Here is a 21,483-nt window from a genome sequence, read left to right on the forward strand (position 1 = left end):
TCCCAAACGTCAGAGTCAGACCTGAGAAGTCCAGAAATAAAACAACAAAATCATTTTCTATTCATTTATTTGAATCACATCAAACATGAAAACCATCCAGAGTGGACGGAACTCCAGAATCTGGTCCAGATGTTTTAGAACCTGTGTTCTGAAAGCTTTGCAGCAGAATTTACACTGTTGAGGAAACTTATCAAGAACTTTCAGTCCAATCCAGGAAGTTCTGGACCATCGAAAAGTTCGCCTCTAGACCTACAGGAGCAGATCAGAGAACCACGGAACCGGTTTGGACCAAAGATGCTGAGGGGGTGGAGCCTAAGCCCCTGGGCGCTGAAGGCCCGTCGTCTGGACGAGGAGCTCAGACCACCGAGGCCTAAGGTTCATGATGGAATGCAGGAAAATAGTCCAAAAGGCCGTCACCGCCTGCCGGGTCAGAGACGCGTCTGCGGGTCACTGCTCGTTCTGTTGCGTATCTGTGATGGTGGACACGGCGCCCTGGCCTTTGCTGACGTCGCTGATGCACGCCCACTGACCCTCCATCGACTCCTTCCACAGCGTCACCTTCAGCAGCGAGAACAGCAGAGTGAGGGGGGGGACGGGCACAAGAACGTTTGGAACCAGAGGACGGCGCCGAGGACTTCCTCACCTTGTTGTCTCCGCCTGAAACGGCGAGAATGTTCCCAGTGATGGACCAGCTGACGTGCCAGACCACATCGTTGAACTTATGCAGCAGCTTCGCCGTCCAGGTGTTGCCTGCTGGGTCGTCACATGTCCAGATGAAGACACGCCCATCCTGAGGACACGCAGACCTTTATCAGCATCCGTCCTACAACAACCCTGATGCTCCAGAACCAAGTCCAGATCATCTCCCTAAACCTCCTCAGAAGCTTAACTTCTGCTCCACCTAGTGGCCAAACGGAGTACTGACATTCCTCCTAAAAACCTGGAGAACAAGACGGAAAAGGCCGGAACAAAGTTTACCTGGGAGCAGCTGGCGATGGTGCTGGTGGGGAGACCAATGGAAGGAGCCCATCCAACGTCTCTGACCCAATCACTGTGAGCCTCCAGCTTCTGGTCCTCCTTCCACTGACCGTCCTCCTCCCTGCAGGAGGAGCGGGTCAGACAGAGAGGACATCAAAGTTCCTCATCAGTCAGTCTGCAGGTGATCCCACCTGAACAGCTGTTCGGTCTGATGTTCATCAGAGCTTCAACTGGGAGACGGGATGCAGAAAAGGATCCAGGAAATCACTTTGATTTGAAATATTTTGTTCTACCACGGAGCAGAAACGAGCATTCGATCAATAAGTTCATCTCAACACTTTGTCATGTGACCCCAGTGACGGAGGTCAAAGGTCTCCTGTAGGTCTGTAGGACTTTCATCTCCCTCCACAGATTCTCTGTTGGACTGAGGTCCAGATTCTGGCTGGAAGACTCCATAACCTGAAATAGGTTTGATGGACCTGCTCCTTGGTTGCCATGGCGATGAGGAACCTTGAGGATCCTACTGGACGCTCCATCAGGATCCTCAATGTTCTCACTGATGGAAGGAGGTTTCTGACCTAAACCTCTCCATTCATGCTGTCCTTCATACGGATCAGTCGTCCTGGGCCTTTAGTAAAAAGACGGTCCCAAACCATGATGGTTCCACCACCATGCTTGACAGTGGGTATGGGGTTTATGGGGTCAGAGTTCATGTTTAGGGGAAATAAATCCTTATTGTCTGCTCCACTGTTCAAATAAATGATTCAGAACTAAATCCACCTGATTTCCTGGATTCATTTTCTACTTTCTGTCTCTGGCAGCTGAAGTTCTGATGAACATTACCGACCAGAACTTGCAGAATCTGTGACCTTTGGCCCGGCGTAACTCAAACTTACTTCCAGAGTTTAACCAGGTTGTCGCAGCCTCCGGAGACGAAGCGTTTGACGTAGTTCGGTTTCTGTCCGGACGGCTGATCTATCAAGCTGCCTGGAACCACAGCCGGAGCCCAACTCACAGCGTTGCAGCCGATCTGCAGCAGACACCGGATCACTGACCCGTAAACACAAAGGACAACCCGAGCAGAATCGGCCTTTCTCGGTGGACCAGCAGTAGTGGGTCAGACTCACAGTGTGTGCGTTGCTGATCTTTTTCACGTCCCACTGCTGATCTCCAGTTAGGGTGAGGAGGGAAATGGCTCCATCGGAGCTGCCGCAGGCCAGGATGAGGCCGAACTCATAGGGACCCCAGCAGACAGAGTTGACTGCAAACACGACAGCAGCAGCGCCATGAACACAAAGACGCGGCCGTTTACCGTGGTCACAGTGACTCTTCAAAGGTCTTCTTTTACATTCTACCCACTAGCTCTTCAGCATAATCAGCGGAGGTCAGCCGATTCTGTCGCAGACAAAAGCAGGAAGTGTTGCATAGCGGCCTTAAGCGATCAGTTCAGCTGATTCCTGCTGATCGCAGAAACAGACGAGGATTTACGCTTCGTCAAAGAGCACGAGCCGCCGGCGGCGTCTCCGCTGTCAAAAGCACGGAGAACGTCTCTCCTGCTTTCGGATCGGCTGAAGTTCCACAGCAACACAAACAACAACCAGTAAAAATGATAACAAACACAATCTAACTCTGGTGTGGAATTACAAACACTGAGAATAGGATAAGAAATGGCATTTACCATAAACACCTACAGAGTAGCTGTAATGGAATGAGCTGGAGTTCTAACACTGGATGAGGGGAAACATTCCCTTACTGACCTGAGGACTCGTGTCCCGTGTACTCGTACATCTTGTCCCAAGCTCCGTTCTCCTCCTTCCAGACGATGACCTTCCGGTCGTAGGAGCAGGAGGCCAGGATGTTCCCAAACATGGGGTGGGCCCACGCCACCTGCCAGACGGGCCCTTCATGGCTGAACGAAGAACACAAAATCTCTCACACGCGAGTTCAGAGTAGAAATGAACTTTTCACGATGAAAGCCGTTTGTGTTTCACGATATTTGTCAGCGTGTATTATACCAGCATAAAGAACATTAAACTAGAAGTTATTCTTCTTGGAGAACACCCACCTGCTGTTCTTTACTGCATTTAACAGAGGATAACTAAGACTTTTCTGAGGATGACTCACCCTCGGAGGTCTGCCACTAGAATCTGTCCTCCGTTCCTGACATCAAAGATCTTGACAGTGCGGTCAGAGGAGCATGTGGCGAGTCGCGTCCCGTAATAATCCATCTGAGCGTCATGCTGAAACACAGAAACATGTATGTGTTCACAGCCAGTGAAACCATTTCTATGTGTCTGATGTTTCAAATGGACATTTTGAGATTGAAAGGGAAACACGTATGCTGGTTATGTCAATCATTATACTGGCACTAAATGAAGGCACAAATCCAGAACTCCTGGATCTAAACCTTTCATGTCAGCCGTTTGAATCTACAGCACCTCTGGATCAGGAAGAGGCTGTTTAAAAACCACCTAGAGAGCGGTGGTCTTCCAGCTGAAAGGGTGACATCATCGGCGTGTGAAGGTCAAAGGTCTTTAGTACTAGTAGGTAGAAAGAAACACTGCAGAAAGGCAGGTCGTTACATTTGGATAAAGGGAAGATTTCTGAGAATTTAACTCCTAAAACCAGAATAAAGACATGAAGAGAACTTTTCAACACGTGTGAGTATTTAGACACGCCATCACTTCCCATCCAACTCACCTGAAGATTTACAGATGCATGAATGCAGATGGGATGCAACTGCCAGGCGTGTCTAGTGTTTAAGTGTATACAGCACAGCGCTTTTAATACTAGAACAAATCATTTTTAATTGAGGATCCTCACATCAGTGAAATCAGGGGCTGGAGGTTGATTTAGATGCTTTTATGCAACAGACAACTGCCTCAATGCTATCAAGAATGAAACATTTTGATGTTGAAGGGAATTCATCCATCCCGCTCAGGATTACAGGGTTGCTGGAGCCTATCCCATCAGGGTTCACCCAGGACACTTCACCCGTGCATCACAGAGACACACAACAACACACATGAACCTTTACAGCATGTCCCTGGACTCGTCAACAAAAAGTTATGTGTTCGTACTTTTAGAACACTGTGACCTCTGATAGGTTGATAACATGTTTGTCTTTCTTGTATGTTCGTTTAAAATGAAGCCCGTCTCTATGATCATGTGTTAGGCAAACGTTTCCCTCTAAAATCATTAAGGGTATCATTCAGGAACAAGTATCACAATAAAATCCAGCCTTTCTGATAAAAGTGGGTCATTTCTTCTAAAGAGATTAAAGCACAAAGAACAAGATGAACTTCAAGAAAACAACAAGACAGACAGAAAAAACACGTTTCCCCCACAAACAAACCTAAGGATAAATGTAATTATAAATCAATATTAATGATTAGTTCCAAACGATAACGATACAGCCCCAAAATAGAGTAATCAAACCACAGTAAAAGTTTAATTGTAAGAACGGATAAACGTGTGAAACAATATTAAACAAATTCAATGTAATTATCCATCCACGGATAGCATAGTGGGAGGTCAAACACTTACAATCATGTCCTCGTGGGAGGTGTCCACGGTGTTAATAACGGAGACCTATAGATTAGAAACAGCAGAATTTTATTTGACCTGTTCATAAAAAAAATAACCATCATTGTTTTTATCTGCAGTGCTAACGCGTCAGCTAGTATTTCGGCTAACGGGAGCTAGCTAACTGTGAGTCTTAGCAGGCAAACGTAAACTTTAAAGATGTTTTTAAGAAATGCTAAAACCATTTTTATAAAGTATTTTAACCAACCATCGCTGCTGTTTAACCCAAAAACCCTTCAACAGTTTTCTGGTCGCTTAGCAATGAATCGACCGGGTTTACAAACTACTCCGACGTGGCAACAAGTACCGCAGACCGCTTCCAGAGCCCGAGACTTGCTTCCGGCGGAAGTGACGCAATCGAAACGTAAGTTCCGCCTACACGACAACAACGCAAAATTACATTTACAAAGCCTGTTGATGCAACGACAGGGCTGCTCCCTGTTCCCTTCTCTGTCTATCTGTCTCTCTGTCTATCTGTGCCGGTCCCAAGCCCGGTTGCTTTGAGAAGGTTGCGTCAGGAAGGGCATCCGGCGTAAAACATTGCCAAGTTTACCATGCGACTTGTTCGCTGTGGCGACCCCTGATGGGAAAAGCCGAAAGAGGAAAAAAAAAAAAAAAAAAAAAAAAAAAAGTTGATGCAACGAAAGAAGAGTCAAAACATCTTCCTGTAAAATAACAAAAGGTATATTTTCACATTAAACAATCTAAATTTATTTGGGACAATACTCACACACATGAAAGCCAATTAAAAAATAAAGTTATAAATCAGAAAACAATCTATTTACAAAACAACCTTGTATGTTATTCAAACAAATTCATGGCAAACAGAGACTGTAAAACTTCTCTTTACAGTCCATGGTTTAGGATTTCAAAACGAACTCGGCTGTAATGCTCGGTTTGTCCACACGAGGGAGACATAAACCAGAATAAGTGTGCTGTATTTTTAGCTGACCCTGGGGGTGTCAGGTTTAAGGTTAGCTCCGCTTTCTGCCCACCAGCCTCGCCATGTTGTCAGGGTGAATCTGGTTCCCCAGTTCCATTGCTTTCCTACAGATTTAGCATTTATCGGCGTCCGTGTCAGCTGTTAAAGAACCATCATGTCTAACGTGTCCTACCACATCTCCAACCTGTTGGAGAAAATGACCTCCACTGACAAAGACTTCAGGTAAAGTAAGAGACAGCTGCTCATCAGCTGCTCATCAGCTCTGACAGTGAGACCCTTTTTACTCTGACTCGTCATTCGATTGTAGATATTTCTTTTGTCAAAACGTTTGTTTAAGACACTCTGAGTAATGAATATAAAGCAGTGAATGTTAAAGTAATGAACATTTTAATTTAAAATCTGATCAGAGACTCAGAGGAGAAAAGACAGTTATTAAAAGGTTCTTTTTTTACATTTTGCTGAAAATGCAGATGTATTTAGTTTACTAACATTTAAAAAGTGCAAAATTCAAATGACAAAGAAGTGAAAGTAAAAGTTTCATTACACACACATCATGAAACTTGAACACAAACTTTAGAAGTACAACAAGAAGCGAATCCTAAACTCAGGTGTTTGTGTACAGAACGAAACCTTTAAAACTGTTTTAGTTGATTTCTTTGTAAAGATTTGTTTATGTCACGCTTTTGAATCCAAACTATTTCAATTATTAAAATCAAATCACAACTGAAGCTTCAATAAAGAATATGAAAACAAGAGGCGGCATCTCCAAAAGTTGACAACTTCTACAGTATTTTTAGAATAAAACGTTAGACTAATCATGGCCTAAATCTATGCACCAAAGTCACAATTCAACTTAAAAAATGACAGCATCTACAATATGTCCCGTCAAACAAACATGTTTATGTATAATAACTAGAAAACGACACAGTAAGATCTTTGTGAGGAGATAGCTTAGTCCTGTGTTTTAATATTATTTTGTAGGAATCCATAAGTGGAGCAGATAAGGCGTTTTATTATGAGGACAGAGAGCATCGGGCCTCAATGAATGTTCTGTGGGCCGGAGTGGTCCTCCATTGGAGACCGGGGAAGAAAGAAAGACAGACAGACAGGCAGACAGACAGAAAGTGATCTCAGTGTAGCCAAACACGGTGACGTATGTTTCAGAGGACGTTCGATTGGCCATTCTGCATGTCAATCAAGTCACGTATTTCATGCTGAGGATGATTATTCGCTGGGGAATAAAAATATATTTTTATTTTTGATGCCCCGCTACCATCACACCCGTCATACTTAGCACCCCCTTGGTAAAAACATTTCTTTTGCTTGTAGCATCAGCGTGTCATTGCCTAAATCACTGGATGCTGGTTTGATTCCAGCCACACTGAGCTGCTTCCTTCATGTTTGCTCAGAGATCACTTTATTTGAAGGTTCAGACCTGCAGAAGGAGCAGGACACTTTGCTCCAAGTGTCTCATTTCTCTGCATGTGCTGCTGCATCCAGGTTCATGGCCACGAACGACCTGATGCTGGAGCTGCAGAAGGACAGCATCAAACTGGACGAGGACAGTGAGAGGAGGGTGGTGGCCATGCTGCTCAAACTGCTGGAGGACAAGAACGGAGAAGTGCAGAACCTGGCTGTGAAATGGTAACGTTTGCAGGAACCAGCAGGCAGAGCTGGAAGCTGGAAATGAAGGTCGCTGTGATGCTTTCACCCCCCTGACTTTGGTCATCTTTGAACCTTTGATTGCTGTTGCAAACAAACACAATCACACAATTACTGTTTGTAAAAAAATAAAATGACCATGTAAAGAAAAACTTTCTTCATGTTAAAAGAAATGTGAGGAAACAGACGGAGATGTTCTGGAAGGACTGCCGACTGAGTGTTTGTGTCTGCAGCCTGGCTCCTTTGGTGAGTAAGGTGAAGGAGCCGCAGGTGGAGGCCATGGTGGAGTCTCTGTGCTCAAACATGATGTCGGACAAAGAGCAGCTCAGAGACATTTCCAGCATGGGGCTGAAGGCCGTGATCACGGAGCTGCCGCTGTCTTCCTCAGGTGGGGGCTGATTCACAGCAGATCATCATGCAACGTTTCTGAGCATCACTGTTGGATTGTAATGTGGGGCTAAGGTTTGGGTTTCCTAGCAATGCTTTTGCCTGAAATGTCTCCAGAGTTCCTACAGAGCTCAGTTTGTCTGTGTGTCCTCAGGTTTGACTCTGACAGCCAGTGTGAGCAAAATGATCACCTCCCAGCTGATTGGTGCTTTGGGGAAACAGGAAGACGTGGCTCTCCAGTTAGAGGCCCTGGACATCCTGTCAGACATGCTGGGAAGGTAAAACTGATCCTCCCTGGAAGCTCATCCATCCATCCATCCATCCATCCATCCATCCATCCATCCATCCATCCATCCAATCATCCATCCATCCATCCATCCAACATCCATCCATCCATCCATCCATCCAACATCCATCCATCCATCCATCCATCCATCCATCCATCCAATTATCCATCCATCCATCAATCCATCCATCCATCCATCCATCCATCCATCCATCCATCCATCCATCCTTCCATCCATCATTCCATCCATCCATCCATCCATCCATCCATCCATCCATCCATCCATCCATCCATCCAAACATCCATCCATCCATCCATCCATCCATCCATCCATCCATCCATCCGTTTATCCATCCATCCATCCATCCATCCATCTATCCATCCACCCATATATCCATCCATCCATCCATCCATCCATCCATCCATCCATCCATCCATCCATCCATCCATCCATCCATATATCCATCCATCCATCCATCCATCCATCCATCCATCCATCCATCCACCCATCCATCCACCCATCCATCCACCCATCCATCCATCCATCCATCCATCCATCCATCCATCCATCCATCCGTTTATCCATCCATCCATCCATCTATCCATCCATCCACCCATCCATCCACCCATCCATCCACCCATCCATCCATCCATCCATCCATCCATCAATCCATCCATCCATCCACCCATCCATCCACCCATCCATCCATCCATCCATCCATCCATCCATCCATCCATCCGTTTATCCATCCATCCATCCATCTATCCATCCATCCATCCATCCATCTATCCATCCACCCATCCATCCACCCATCCATCCATCCATCCATCCATCCATCCATCCATCCATCCATCCATCCATCCATCCATCCATCCATCCATCCGTTTATCCATCCATCCATCCATCTATCCATCCATCCACCCATCCATCCATCCATCCATCCATCCACCCATCCATCCATCCATCCGTTCATTCAGAACACTAACTCCGCCCTTTGTTCCTGCAGGCTCAGTGGTGCTCTGGTCAGTTTTCATGGCTCTCTGCTGTCCAGTCTGCTGCCTCAGGTATGAAACCAAGAGGATGAAAAGCTGCACATTTCTTTATGTGGATAAAAGGAACCAAAATTTTAGAAAAACATTTTAAATGTCTGAACAGGAAAACATGCTAACCAGTGAGAAACAAGAAGATTGTTAAACTGGAATCTTCCAGTGGATAGAAGTGAAGATGGTGTAATGAAGAGCTGGTCTTGTTGAAGAGCAGGGTGTCATCAGCATAGCAACAGATACAACCAGCTTGATGGCTGATCACATGATTACATCTCGGATGACAGGAAGCAACTTGGACTGTATCCAAGCTGAAACTTTTGCCATGTTTTAGCCAAACCTGGATGTAGACTGCTGAGTGACAGGAACACTGTCCGGTTTGTCTAACGACTAAAGAAAGCTGCAGTTTCAGGGTTTCAGAGGTTAGAAGTTTCCATAAGTAAACCTATCTTATGTTCATGCATCCTCCAGTCAACCCATCCCAGCTGTTAATGTATGGTTTCCACAAGGTCTGCAGATCTCCTAAGAAGGCCAGGCTGTGACCATCAAGCATCTTTTTCAATCAGGTTGACCTCATCTCAGGAAAGGCAGACTGGAGTTAAAACCAAACTTTTCCCGTCAGGGAACAAAGGTCTAAAAACTAAGCAAGAGATAAAAACAACACTTATTTAGAGAAACACTGAAAAAACAAAACAAAAGCGTTTTAACAAAAATAAAATAAATATCCAAATGTATCAAAAGGATACGACAGAACTGCACCAAAAATATCCAAACTCTCCTTTATCTTGATGTTGTTAGCTTTTTTCTACGGTCTGTTCTCGTCTGGTTCCTCCTGTTGATGTTTCCTGTCTGCTGCCTCAGCTCACCAGCCCCAGAATGGCAGTGAGGAAGCGCAGCATCATGGCTCTCGGTCACCTGGTGCCCTGCTGTAGCCCCGCCCTCTTTTCCCAGCTGACTGAACACCTGATGACAGAACTGGCCAAGGGTCCGCCTACTTCAGTGGCTAGAACGTACATCCAATGTTTGGCTACCATCAGCCGAGAGGGGGGCCATCGAGTTGGTACGGTCTAACGCCTCAGTGATGCTGCGTTCACTGACAAATGGAAACTTTGACACCTTTTTAGGTGGGTTCAGCTGGTGTGCTTTCTGTCGCCAGGTGAGCATTTGCAGAAGGTGATCCCCATGGTGGTGAAATTCACCAGCGTGGAGGACGACGAGCTGCGAGAGCACTGTTTCCAGGCCTTTGAAGCCTTCATTCGCAGGTAGGCTCACCTGTTCCGCCCTCCAGACGAAAATTTCTTCCTGTAACGACAGTAGATCTTCATCACTGATGATGATGACGCTCAGAACAAGCCGGAAACCCCGCCCTCATTCATGTCATGTTTGACAGATGTCCGAAGGAAATGTCTCCCCACGTTGCTACGGTAACCCAGCTCTGCTTTAAGTTCATGACCTATGACCCCAACTACAATTACGATGGCAGTGAAGAAGAGGAGGACGAAAGCATGGATGTAGAAGATGGAGACGATGAAGGTTTGTTCTGCTCAGAATTTCGAATAAAACGGAAAACATTTTTCCAAGAACTCTGACCAGGCACTGTGGTGTAGTGGTTAGCACTCTTACCTCACAGCAAGATGGCTCTTTCTGAGTGGAGTTTGCAGGTTCTCCTAGTTCATGTGTGAGTTCTCTCAAGGATCATTCAACTTGATCCAGTGGTTCATTGGGGTCCCCAAATTGCCCCTAAGTGTGAATGTGTGTGTGTGGTCTTGTAACAGGCCTGTTCAAGGGGAACTACACCTTGATCAAACAGTAGCCTGGATAGGCTCCAGCAACCCCGTGACCCTAAAAGGTATTCAAAAGGTTCTGAAGATACAAGGATTGATGAATGGACGGATGGGTGGATGGAAGTAGGGATGCAAGAATGGATGGATGGATGGTTGGATGGAAGGATGGTCAGGATCAGGCAAGATCAGGCAAAGGGATGAAGAACTGACAGACAAAGCCTGAGGGAATGTGTGTCTGTGTGGTGGTGGTGGTGGGGTGGGGTGGGGGGTGGGGGGGTGGGGGGGGGGGCAAATGTACCAAATGGACCATAACAGCAGAGCAAAACCAGGAACCCTACCGCCCGGCTCTCTCACTGATTTGTGTTTTCCGTCTGGTTTCTGCGGTAACCTGGGTGTATCCTGTGTCCTCTCCTGTGCAGAATCAGATGATGAGTACAGCGACGATGACGACATGAGCTGGAAGGTGCGGCGCTCTGCTGTCAAGTGTCTGGAGGCTCTGATCAGCACGCGCCTGGACCTGCTGCTGTCCTTCTACTCCACCATCTGCCCCGCCCTGCTGGCCCGCTTCAAGGAGCGTGAGGAGAACGTCCGGGCGGACGTCTTTGCAGCTTTTTCCACGCTGCTGAGACAAAGTCGCGTGGGTTCAAGCCACCCAGGACTCATCGCCACAGATGCTGTCCGGAGCGGGGTCAGGGAGGAGGAGCCGGTGGTCACCTTGCTGAAGAAACAGGTTCTGGCTCTGGCCTTCATCTCCTGGAGGAGTTTCTGACCGTCTTCACTGAGGATGTTCTCCTGCAGGTTCCTGGGATCGTGAAAGTTCTTCACAGGCAGCTGAAGGACAAGAGCATCAAATCCCGGCAGGGCTGCTTCGGTTTGCTCTCTGAGCTGGCCCACACCGTGCCTGGAGCTCTGGAGGAGCACATACCCGCTCTGGTTCCTGGTACCTCCACACTCAAAACACAGGAGTCTTCAGATATGTTCTTTCAGAGGAAACACATCATTTTCTGTTTTTCCTTTCCCTCCTCTGTCCTCCAGGCATCCTCTTCTCCCTGACGGACAAATCTGCCTCCTCCAACATGAAGATCGATGCTCTCTGCTTCCTTCATGTTCTCCTCATTTCCCATCCTCCTCAGGCCTTTCAGCCTCACATGCAGGTTCTTCAGGCCTCAGCGACGCTTTTTGCTTTCAAATGCTTTTTTAATCTCTATATTATGCAGCTGGGAAACTCCGGCATTTCTGCTTTCGTTGTTCCCGTCAAACAGAATAGAAATGTAAATGAAGAGGTTCAAACTTTGTAGTTTTCATTTAAAGATCAACCTGATCAGTTTCAGTGAAGTCTCCCATCATGGGCAGAAGATGCAGACTCTCATCATTCCTGCCTTCTGGTGTCTGGGCCGCTTGGATCAGGCTGTGCTTCTGCTGGCGTAACGCTGTGGTTCCTGCAGGTGCTGCTGCCCGCAGTCCTGGCATGCGTGGAGGACACGTTCTACAAGATCATGTCGGAGGCTCTGCTGGTCACGCAGCAGCTGCTCAGGGTGATGCGGCCACAGGGACAGACGAGCACGCCTGGAAGGTTCGACCCCAAACCCTTCATCAGGGAGGTACGGGCCTCACAGCTTTCTACATCTGCATCTGTGTCTGCGTCTGTATCTACATCTGCATCTGCATCTGTGTCTGCGTCTGCATTTGTATCTGTGACTACATCTGCATCTGCATCTGTCTCTACGTCTGTGTCTGCGTCTGCATCTGTCTCTACGTCTGTGTCTGCGTCTGCATCTGTCTCTACGTCTGTGTCTGCGTCTGCGTCTGCATCTGTCTCTGCGTCTGTATCTGCGTCTGCATCTGTCTCTGCATCTGCATCTGTCTCTACGTCTGTGTCTGCATCTGTGTCTGCATCTGTGTCTGCATCTGTCTCTACGTCTGTGTCTGCATCTGTGTCTGCATCTTTCTCTGCGTCTGTATCTGCGTCTGCATCTGTCTCTGCATCTGCATCTGTCTCTACGTCTGTGTCTGCATCTGTGTCTGCATCTTTCTCTGCGTCTGTATCTGCGTCTGCATCTGTCTCTGCATCTGCATCTGTCTCTACGTCTGTGTCTGCATCTGTGTCTGCATCTGTGTCTGCATCTTTCTCTGCGTCTCTGTCTGCGTCTGCATCTGTCTCTGCATTTGTATCTGTGTCTGCATCTGCATCTGTCTCTACGTCTGTGTCTGCGTCTGCATCTGTCTCTGCATCTGTGTCTGCGTCTGCATCTGTCTCTGCGTCAGTGTCTTCATCTGCATTTGTGTATCTATATGCATCTAGGTTTGCATCTTTGTCTGCGTCTGCGTTTGTTTTTGCGTGTGTGCCTGCTTTTTCTTGGACTCTCCTTTGTTTTTGTTGACTTGGCGTTTTAGTGGAGTTCATCTGTCTTGCTCCTGTCTGCTGTTTTTCCTTGTTGTTCTTAGATTAAATCAGATTCTGGTCCAGATGTGCTTCATTGTGTTTTCTGTTTTTAATAAAAACTTTGCCCCCCCCCCCCCCCCCCCCCAGGTGTTTTCCGTAACGATGAAGAGACTGAAGGCCACAGATATCGACCAGGAAGTAAAGGAGCGAGCCATATCCTGCATGGGCCACCTGGTGTGTCATCTCGGTGACCACCTGGGGGCGGAGCTACAGGGAGTTTTGGCGATCTTTCTGGAGCGGTTAAAAAATGAGATAACTAGACTGTCAGCAGTCAGGACTCTCAGCCTCATCGCTGCTTCCTCGTTGAAGGTTTGTGGTTCTTTTTTCAAGCTCAGAGTTTGACAGAGTCTGAAGGTCTAAAGGTCACACGAGGCCCCACCTCTACAGATCGACCTGTCCTCCATCCTGGATGAGACCCTGTCTGTGCTGGCGTCATTCCTGCGGAAGAACCAGCGAGCTCTGAAGCTCAGCACGCTGGCGTGCCTCACTGCGCTCGTCACCCATCATGCTGCCAGCATCAAACCCGCAGCCCTGGAGGCGATGCTCAATGAACTGCCCCCCCTGGTGGATGAGAGCGACATGCACACATCACAGGTCTGCATGCACAATGCAAGAACATCATCCATGCAGGGACTCATGCAGAAACGTGAACACTGCTCATCATTAGGAAACACGGTCTTTAAGTCTGCAGGTTTGATGCAAACAAAGAGTCTGTTTATAATTCTGCTTATTCACATATTAGCAATTCAAAATAATCGAGAGCAGAAAATAAAACTTATGAGATGATAAGATCCTCATTTATTTACATACAAAATGTATGTGAACCAGAAGTTCAATGGTTCAGAAGCAGCCAGGAGCTGGTTTCTTCCCACCAGAACTCTGTATCATGTGTGCGTGTGTGTGTGTGTGTGTGTGTGGGGGGGGGGGGGGGGGTCCTAAAACTGAAAGAAGGAGACTCACCTTCAGTTTGAAGCTCATCGCTAAATCAGAGCGAGAACCTTTGATGCCCCCCCCCCCCCCCACGGCAGCATGCAGAGAACCATAAATATACAAAAACCTTCTTTCTTATATTTTTTGCTGTCTGTGGAGAGAAAAAGGATTTATACAAATAAAACCAAGTTTAGAAAAGTCTCAGGTGTCTGTCTCTGTGCTCAGGTGTCTGTCTCTCTGCTCAGGTGTCTGTCTCTCTGCTCAGGTGTCTGTCTCTCTGCTTAGGTGTCCATCGCCCTCCTGACCTGCATGTCCAAAGCCTGTCCCTCCTCTTTGGCTAAGATCAGCTCGTCGGTGCTGCCCGGGATCTTCAGACTCATCCACTCACCGCTGCTTCAAGGCGGGGCTCTGGCCGCCATCCTGGACTTCCTTCAGTCTCTGGTGCTTTCCAAGGCCAGCAGCCTGGGCTACGGGTGAGAGAGAACCTGAAGAACAGTGGTCGGTGTTGTTGGACTTTTAGGACTGACGTCACAAACGTCCTTTCAGCTCCAAATGTAATATTTCTCTGAATGCTTTTGTAATCAGCTGTTACTTGATCAGCAGGCGTGTGTTTGGTTAGTGAGAGGAATCCTGCAGTTTAAGGGAAATAGAAGCAGAAACTTCTGTCGGTCCGAGGAAATGAAAGTTGCTTTGCATGACTGATGTTTGTTTAGGATGCTAGCATGATGACTGTAAGGGAATCCCGTCAGGATTTTATCAGCACTGTTTATTAGGGAAACCAGCGTGGACCCTTTGCTCTACAGGAACGTAGAGTAATGTTGACCCAGGAGAGCAGAACCCGTCCAGGTTCTGTCCTGGAGTCTACACATGTGGCTCCTGTAGTCTTCAGGTTTGTCTCTGACCGGCCGCTGTCTTGCTCCTGTCTGCAGTCAGCTGATGAAGGCTCTCATGGAGCCGTTCCAGAACCCGCCCCCGGAGAGCAGCGCCCTCCACAGGCAGTCCTACATCTCTGCGGCGCGGTGCGTGGCAGCTCTGGTCTCGGCGTCTCCCAAAGACTCGCCGGCCACCGTGGCTGGTCTGATCCAGCAGGTCTGCATCGCGCTGAAGTTCTGTCCAAGCTAAAGCCGTCCAGTCTTTGCAGACAGCGGGGATGTTGTTACTGAGATGTCTCTGTCCCGAAAAAGAGAGAACATTCTTGCTCTTTTTGCAGCTTTGATCGTCTGCAGCTGCGCAGTCAGCTCCTCCTTTTCAGCTTCCACAGCTGGTTCTGTTCTGTAACATGAGGTCCTGAGGCCTCATGAAGGTGTCCTCTTCCCTCCTCAGGTGAAGAATCCCGGCTCCCCCGAGTCCGCACGTGTCCTGGCTCTGCTGAGTCTGGGGGAGGTGGGGAGGAGCGGCAGTCTGGGAGGGTGCAAGGAGGTCCAGGGAGTCATCCTGGAGGCTTTCTCCTCCACCAGTGAGGAGGTGAGACGCTGCTTCCTGGTAGAAGTTCTCCGTCTGGCTGCTGCGTAAAACAGGAAGTGACCAGAAGACGTCCGGTTCACCACACACGTTTATGTTTTAAATATATAACTTTTCACAGGAGATCAAAGTTTCTAAAGAACTTCCTCATCTTCTTTTTCCACAAGCGTATTGTTTTATATTTAGTTTGATCGGTTTTATGTCCACAAAGTCGATGTTTGATGGTTTTTCTAGGTTCCTTCTGCAGATCTAACATGTCCTGATCTGCAGGTGAAGACGGCCGCCTCCTGCGCGTTAGGCGGCATGGCGGTCGGCAGCCTGAGCGACTACCTGCCCTTCGTGTTAAAGGAGATCTCAGCTCAGCCGCGGAGGCAGTACCTGCTGCTGCACTCCCTCAAGGACGTCATCAGGTGGGATCAAAGCGCCGCGGCGTTCTCCTTCAGGTTCTGATCCTGTGGTCTGAGGAGCTCAAAGAAAAGAAAAGAGTTTCTGTGCGTTAGCTCAGTTTTCAGGCTCCAGTTGAGCAGAACCAGCATGATCCAGTGACGGTTCTTTGTTCTCTGACGGGCCTTTGAACTGCAGGTTCTCTGGTCTAAAGCTCTGAGACGCTAAAATTCTTTTAGCGTGTGAATCAAAGTAAGAAAACTGGAAGGTTTTTCAGCTCAAACCTTTTCTCTCTCTCCTGTGTTCAGTGCCAGTCCAGCCTGTAGTCTCTCGCCCCATGTGGAGTCTATCTGGTCACTGCTGTTCCAGCACTGCGAGTGTCAGGAGGAGGGAAGCCGGAATCTGGTGGCCGAATGTTTGGGAAAACTGACGCTGGTCGACCCGGCCGTGCTTCTGCCCAGACTGAAGCAGCAGCTCCGAGCTGGTAGGTCAGCTCCCATGATGCTTCAGGGGTTTTGAGCCGGTCTGAGGTCAGATTCTACCTGCTGTCCAGGTGAAGAGCGAAAGAACGAAGGGAAAGCAGAGAAAAGTCTGTGAGTTTTTAAGGAGGATAAAAGATGAACTTTTGGCAAGAAAGGAACATCCAAACCGACAAAAAATGTAACATTTATTGAAAAGATCTAAAAGATTTTTAATAAAACTAAAAAATACATCTGTCCTTATTTAGCAAAGCTGTCCAAAGAAAGACTAAATTAGCTGAAGATGATCCTAGAAAGGCTCAGAAAACGTAAAACTGAATTAAATAAAGAGGGGATTTAACAGTTTAACCCCTTCATGGCTGAACTTAGTTCCAGTTCTATGACATTTTTTGTTTTTTTTCCGTTTAAGGTGATGTTAAATTAACTGGAGAAAACAGTACATTTGGGAATCAGTAAGTGAAGGGATTAAATTGTTTACATTAATGCTAAAATCTCAAATGACTTTTAACAATCCAAAACTTTTCAAAACAAGTCTAAAGCTGGAAAAAGCTGACAAAGGTTCAGAGGAAAAGTGACAGGAAACCTTTGAGAGCAGAGCCAGCATAAAGGTTCAGGTTGAAGGAAAAGGATTTGGGAAAACCAAGTTTTACACTCGATTATAAAAAAACAGACGTGTTTAAAAATGATCCAGTGCATCAGCAGGAAGGAACCGAACAAGTGGAGTCAGAACATCCAAAAGCCCAAACAGAGGGTTGGAACACGACTCCACAGAGCTTCACAAAAACATGAAACGGATGTTTCCAGATCGTAGGATGAGCTGCAGGGAGGAGAGGATCCAGACTCCGTGTGGTGGAGCGGGAACAGAGCTGATGGAGTTTAGCATCACATCAGGTTTTCTGATTCATGGAGAGAAGTCCGATTAAAATGATGAATGTCTTTCTGCAGACGGATGAAACCACAGCCAGGTTTGAAACTGTGTGAATCTTCACCACATTCCTCCATTTCTGTCGGTGCTTTTGATTCCAAATCTCTGTGGAAACTGAGAAAGGTCCTCCAGGCTTTAGTGCTAACAGACTGATTTACAGAATGAAACTGACACTGGGGTTTATTCTCCTGATAAAAGGCTGGGATGTTTTGGTGAGGCTGCTTTTGACAGTTTATTTCTTGTTGTCATTCTTTGAATAATTCTGAAATCAAACTAAAACAAAAGGATTAGGAGGGAGAGTGATGGCAAAAATCTGGTTTGGATTACAAATCTTTCCAAGGATCTCACATCAACATGTCAGACTTTACTTCTCACAGAATCTCCCCAAAAACCAACACACATTCATCAGAATCACAGATGTGAGGCCTGGCGGCTGCGGCGTGGAGACAGACGTCTGCAGACGCCTCAGCTGAAAGCCTTTTCTGAAACGTCTTCTGCCGTTCCTGCAGGTTCTCCGGTGGTTCGCGGCACGGTGGTGACAGCTGTCAAGTTCACCATTGTTGACCATCCTGCTCCCATAGACGCCCTGCTGAGAGACTGCATGGGTGAGATTCAGTCCCCGTCACAGCTGTGAGGCGCCAGGATAAGGCTGACTGTGCACAGGCATGAATCCTCTGCCTCTGGACAGGTGACTTCCTGAAGAGCCTGCAGGACGATGACATCACGGTGCGCCGCGTGGCCTTGGTGATGTTTAACTCTGCAGCTCATAACAAACCGTCTCTGATCCGCGGCCTGCTGGGATCGGTTCTGCCGCACCTCTACAGGGAGACCCAGATCAGGAAGGACCTGATCCGAGAGGTGAGCGGTCTGCCGGAGGAGCTGGAGCGCTCAGGCGGCTGTGCTTCCACCGAGAGCAAACCCAACGTAGAACCGATCCGCTCCACCACTTCATTATTCTGGGGTTTAGTTTATGTAGCAGTTTTCCTCACAGAGATGATTGAAGAAGACCTGCAGAAAGACGGGAGGAGCCCCCCCCCCCTGCAACCCTGACAATGAAAAATATATCAATGTGCCCCCATGTCTCACTGTGTCCCCCATGTCTCACTGTGTCCCCCATGTCTCACTGTGTCCCCCATATCTCACTGTGTCCCCCATATCTCACTGTGCCCCCCATGTCTCACTGTGTCCCCCATGTCTCACTGTGCCCCCCATATCTCACTGTGCCCCCCATGTCTCACTGTGCCCCCCATGTCTCACTGTGTCCCCCATATCTCACTGTGTCCCCCATGTCTCACTGTGCCCCCCATGTCTTGCTGTGCCCCCCAGGTGGAGATGGGTCCGTTCAAACACCGAGTGGACGACGGTCTGGACGTGCGTAAAGCTGCGTTCGAGTGCATGTACACTCTGCTGGACAGCTGCCTGGACGGGCTGGACGTCCTGCAGTTCCTGGATCACGTGGAGGAGGGTCTCAAAGACCACTACGACATCAGAGTGAGTACAGACCATAATAAGCAGCCGTGCCACAGACTGCCTGGGCTGAACACGATGCAAACGCCGTGGCTGGTCCTCCCCCTCCTCCCCCCTCCTTCGTCTCTGCAGATGTTGACCTTCCTGATGTTGGCCCGACTGGCCTCCCTGAGTCCTGCTGCTGTTCTCCAAAGACTGGACCGATTGGTGGAACCGCTCAAAGCCACCTGCACCACCAAGGTACCGGGGGCCTTTCCGGTCCTGCATGTTCCTCTGACGTGCACGCTAACGTCTGCACCGGCGCTGAAGCCCTCACCTGTCTGCAGGTGAAGGCCGGCTCCGTCAAGCAGGAGTTCGAGAAGCAGGAGGAGCTGCGGCGCTCGGCCATGCGTGCCGTCGCCGCCCTGCTGGCGGTTCCAGAGGTGGAGAGGAGCCCCATCATGGCTGACTTCGCCAACCAGATCCGATCCAATGCAGACATGGCCTCCATTTACCAGAGTGTGCAGGGAGGGGACGGCGGGGGGGCAGAGGGCATGGACATGAGCTGAAGAGGTTCTGTCGGTGAATCGGGTCACCGGCTCCGACCGTTGGACATCCTGTGATGGAACTGCTGCCTTTTGCAAATGTTTTGGTTATTTTTAGGAAGAAAAAAAATCCATTAAAAATGTCGACTCGGACCCAAAACGGGAGAACGGTTCCTCGCTCCTGAAGCTCAGATGGAATCACTGGCTAGTGGTTTTCCAGAAGCTCAAAAACTTTCCTCTCCTTTGCTGTCCAGGTGTTTCCATGGAAACGCAGACGATAGGATCACTGATGTGTTCAAAAAAAACCCCTCCAAAATAAGATGGATGAGCCAGAAATCCCCAGAAAGGGGGTTCATTGGTCCCCAACAAAAGAAAACATGCACCCACAATCCAGGAGGACCTCGACACCCCCACTTTAACCATCACTGCCCTTCCATAAGGCTTGACCCCTCCCACAGGGCAATTAACCCAACAGTTTTTCACAATAAAATCCTTTTTCTTTGCACACAAAACTCTGGAAACTGTTGATCATAAACCAAGCATGAGAAAGGTTCTAAACCAGGTTTGAACCTTTGAAACACAAAAATAAGCTTCATTTAGAAATACGTTTAAATCGTTTAGACTGGAAAAAGCCTAAACTATTCTGACATGACGTCACTTCCTGTTTGGAATCGTAACGTACGATGATGCTCCAGTTTGAAGGTTTGTGGCGGGAAACGCCTGATAACATTTCTAGCAGCAGAACTGACTCTACAGAGGGGTGTGGGAGGAAATGGGAGATTTATGTGTGTGCGTGTGGGGGGCGTGCACGTGAGAGGTTGGTGTGTTTAGTGCAAACTGGCCGCTGATGGGCTGAGACAGAAACCCCTCAGGGTGGCGTTCAGGTGCTTTCCTGTAACCTGATGCTGCTTCCTCATGATGACTGAGGTCTGTGTGTGTGTGTGTGTGGGGGGGGGGGGGGGGGGGGGGGGGAGGGGGAGGGGGGGGTCCTCCATCAGAGCGGGAATATCCTGACTGGAATCACGACCCCCAAAGCACCAGTGGGGTGTTGGGGTCAGGACGGCGTCGTCACGCTGACCTCCCTGCAGACCCGCGCTGAGCCAAATCAGCAGAAGGCCGCCTCCTACAGGCCGGCGTGCAGCCTTTTCCTCCTGACCTCCTCAGCCTGGCTGTGTGGACGGGGGGGGGCTTCCTCGTGTTTTGGCTGAAGTCTTGCGTCTGATAGCAAACGCCGCCTGTTCCAAGTGAAACACGCAGCAATCGCTCCACGCTGCTGCAGTGATGTTTTACCAGTTTGCGATAAGCGAGACCGCCAGCCAATCTGGAAAGAAAACGCCGATAAGATTTCACGCCGTTTGGACTCTGCAGAGCTCCAGTCCTCAAACACATGCTGGGCTGATTGGTGTTTACAGGACTGCGGCTGTGATTTATTGTTCATACAACCTGCTGTTGGGAAGAGCGTTTCCAGGGAAACCAGCTCTTCCAGCCGCGTGATGCTCCGCCTTCAGGAGGCCGTTTGTTGCTTTTGGACAGCCACTTGAAGCTTTTATTCACTCTCAAGGTCCTTTCTGCTCTCCTTTTGAAATGCATTTTTCTGATCAATCCACCCTGGAGTTTATGGAAGAAGTGTAAAAATAAACACCGAAGGTTTGCAGTTTTTCTTTTAAGTTTTGGAACTGGTCTTCATCCACGGGACAACATGTCTGCAGACATGAGAGCAGGTCAGGCCTCCCCACAGGAAACGGATGCTCTCTTTTAGTTGCAAGTGAATCCTGCAGCAGTTTTCCACTGTGTGAACGCAGGAGGACCGTCCAGAAGCAGCAGACGGGGAGGAAAGAGAAGCAGCTCTTCAGGTAAAACAGGAATCTGATGAAATAAGTGGAGGTTAACCCTTTCACTCCAGTCTGACATTCTTTGCCCCACTGTGACTCTTCAGCTGTTTATGCAGTTAATGTGATCACGTAATCCACGTCAATCAGCTGACGTTGCATATCGGCGCTTCTCTCCAGAATCAGCTGATTCAGGGTGACGGCAAAGACGCTCAAAGATTTACGGTCCGTCAAAGAGTGTCGTGTAGGCGCCGCGCTGACGTCTTCGGCGTTAAAGGGCTGAGAAAGAAGAAAGACGCTTCATTTCATGGTCCATACTAACGCTTTTGACCTGCATCCTTTAAGCCAGAGGTGGGCACTGAGGGCCGCATT

General features: G+C 48.3%; 2 protein-coding genes across 3 annotated transcripts; one reads left to right on the forward strand and one right to left on the reverse strand.

The window, feature by feature from the left end:
• Positions 1 to 50: 50 nt before the first annotated feature.
• On the reverse strand, positions 51 to 4,925 carry sec13 (SEC13 homolog, nuclear pore and COPII coat complex component). 2 transcript variants are annotated; one of them, XM_078948152.1, is made up of 9 exons: positions 4,871 to 4,925; positions 4,525 to 4,569; positions 3,103 to 3,218; positions 2,736 to 2,887; positions 2,106 to 2,239; positions 1,875 to 2,008; positions 979 to 1,099; positions 644 to 790; positions 51 to 558 (listed from the first exon to the last, which is right to left on the reverse strand). In XM_078948152.1, the coding sequence occupies exons 2-9, from the start codon at positions 4,528 to 4,530 to the stop codon at positions 448 to 450; spliced, it is 921 nt and encodes a 306-aa protein (XP_078804278.1). In that variant the 5' UTR covers positions 4,531 to 4,569; positions 4,871 to 4,925; the 3' UTR covers positions 51 to 447. The 2 variants fall into 2 exon arrangements, with proteins under 2 accessions (XP_078804278.1, XP_004084891.1); XM_004084843.4 differs by having other exon boundaries at positions 4,772 to 4,914.
• Positions 4,926 to 5,531: 606 nt separating this feature from the next.
• Positions 5,532 to 19,794, forward strand: cand2 (cullin-associated and neddylation-dissociated 2 (putative)). The gene is made up of 24 exons (XM_023955352.1): positions 5,532 to 5,728; positions 7,007 to 7,150; positions 7,402 to 7,556; positions 7,710 to 7,833; positions 8,849 to 8,906; positions 9,747 to 9,945; positions 10,042 to 10,147; positions 10,276 to 10,418; positions 11,089 to 11,399; positions 11,468 to 11,609; positions 11,705 to 11,823; positions 12,115 to 12,270; positions 13,200 to 13,421; positions 13,500 to 13,706; positions 14,328 to 14,515; positions 14,972 to 15,131; positions 15,366 to 15,506; positions 15,774 to 15,913; positions 16,196 to 16,371; positions 17,801 to 17,896; positions 17,980 to 18,149; positions 18,618 to 18,782; positions 18,891 to 18,998; positions 19,085 to 19,794. The coding sequence occupies exons 1-24, from the start codon at positions 5,661 to 5,663 to the stop codon at positions 19,304 to 19,306; spliced, it is 3,720 nt and encodes a 1,239-aa protein (XP_023811120.1). The 5' UTR covers positions 5,532 to 5,660; the 3' UTR covers positions 19,307 to 19,794.
• The last annotated feature ends 1,689 nt before the right edge of the window (positions 19,795 to 21,483 follow it).

The sequence above is a fragment of the Oryzias latipes genome, chromosome 5 (genome assembly GCF_053564925.1).
Source record: "Oryzias latipes strain Hd-rR chromosome 5, Olatipes_Hd-rR_3.1".
In the NCBI taxonomy this organism is placed as follows: domain Eukaryota; kingdom Metazoa; phylum Chordata; class Actinopteri; order Beloniformes; family Adrianichthyidae; genus Oryzias; species Oryzias latipes.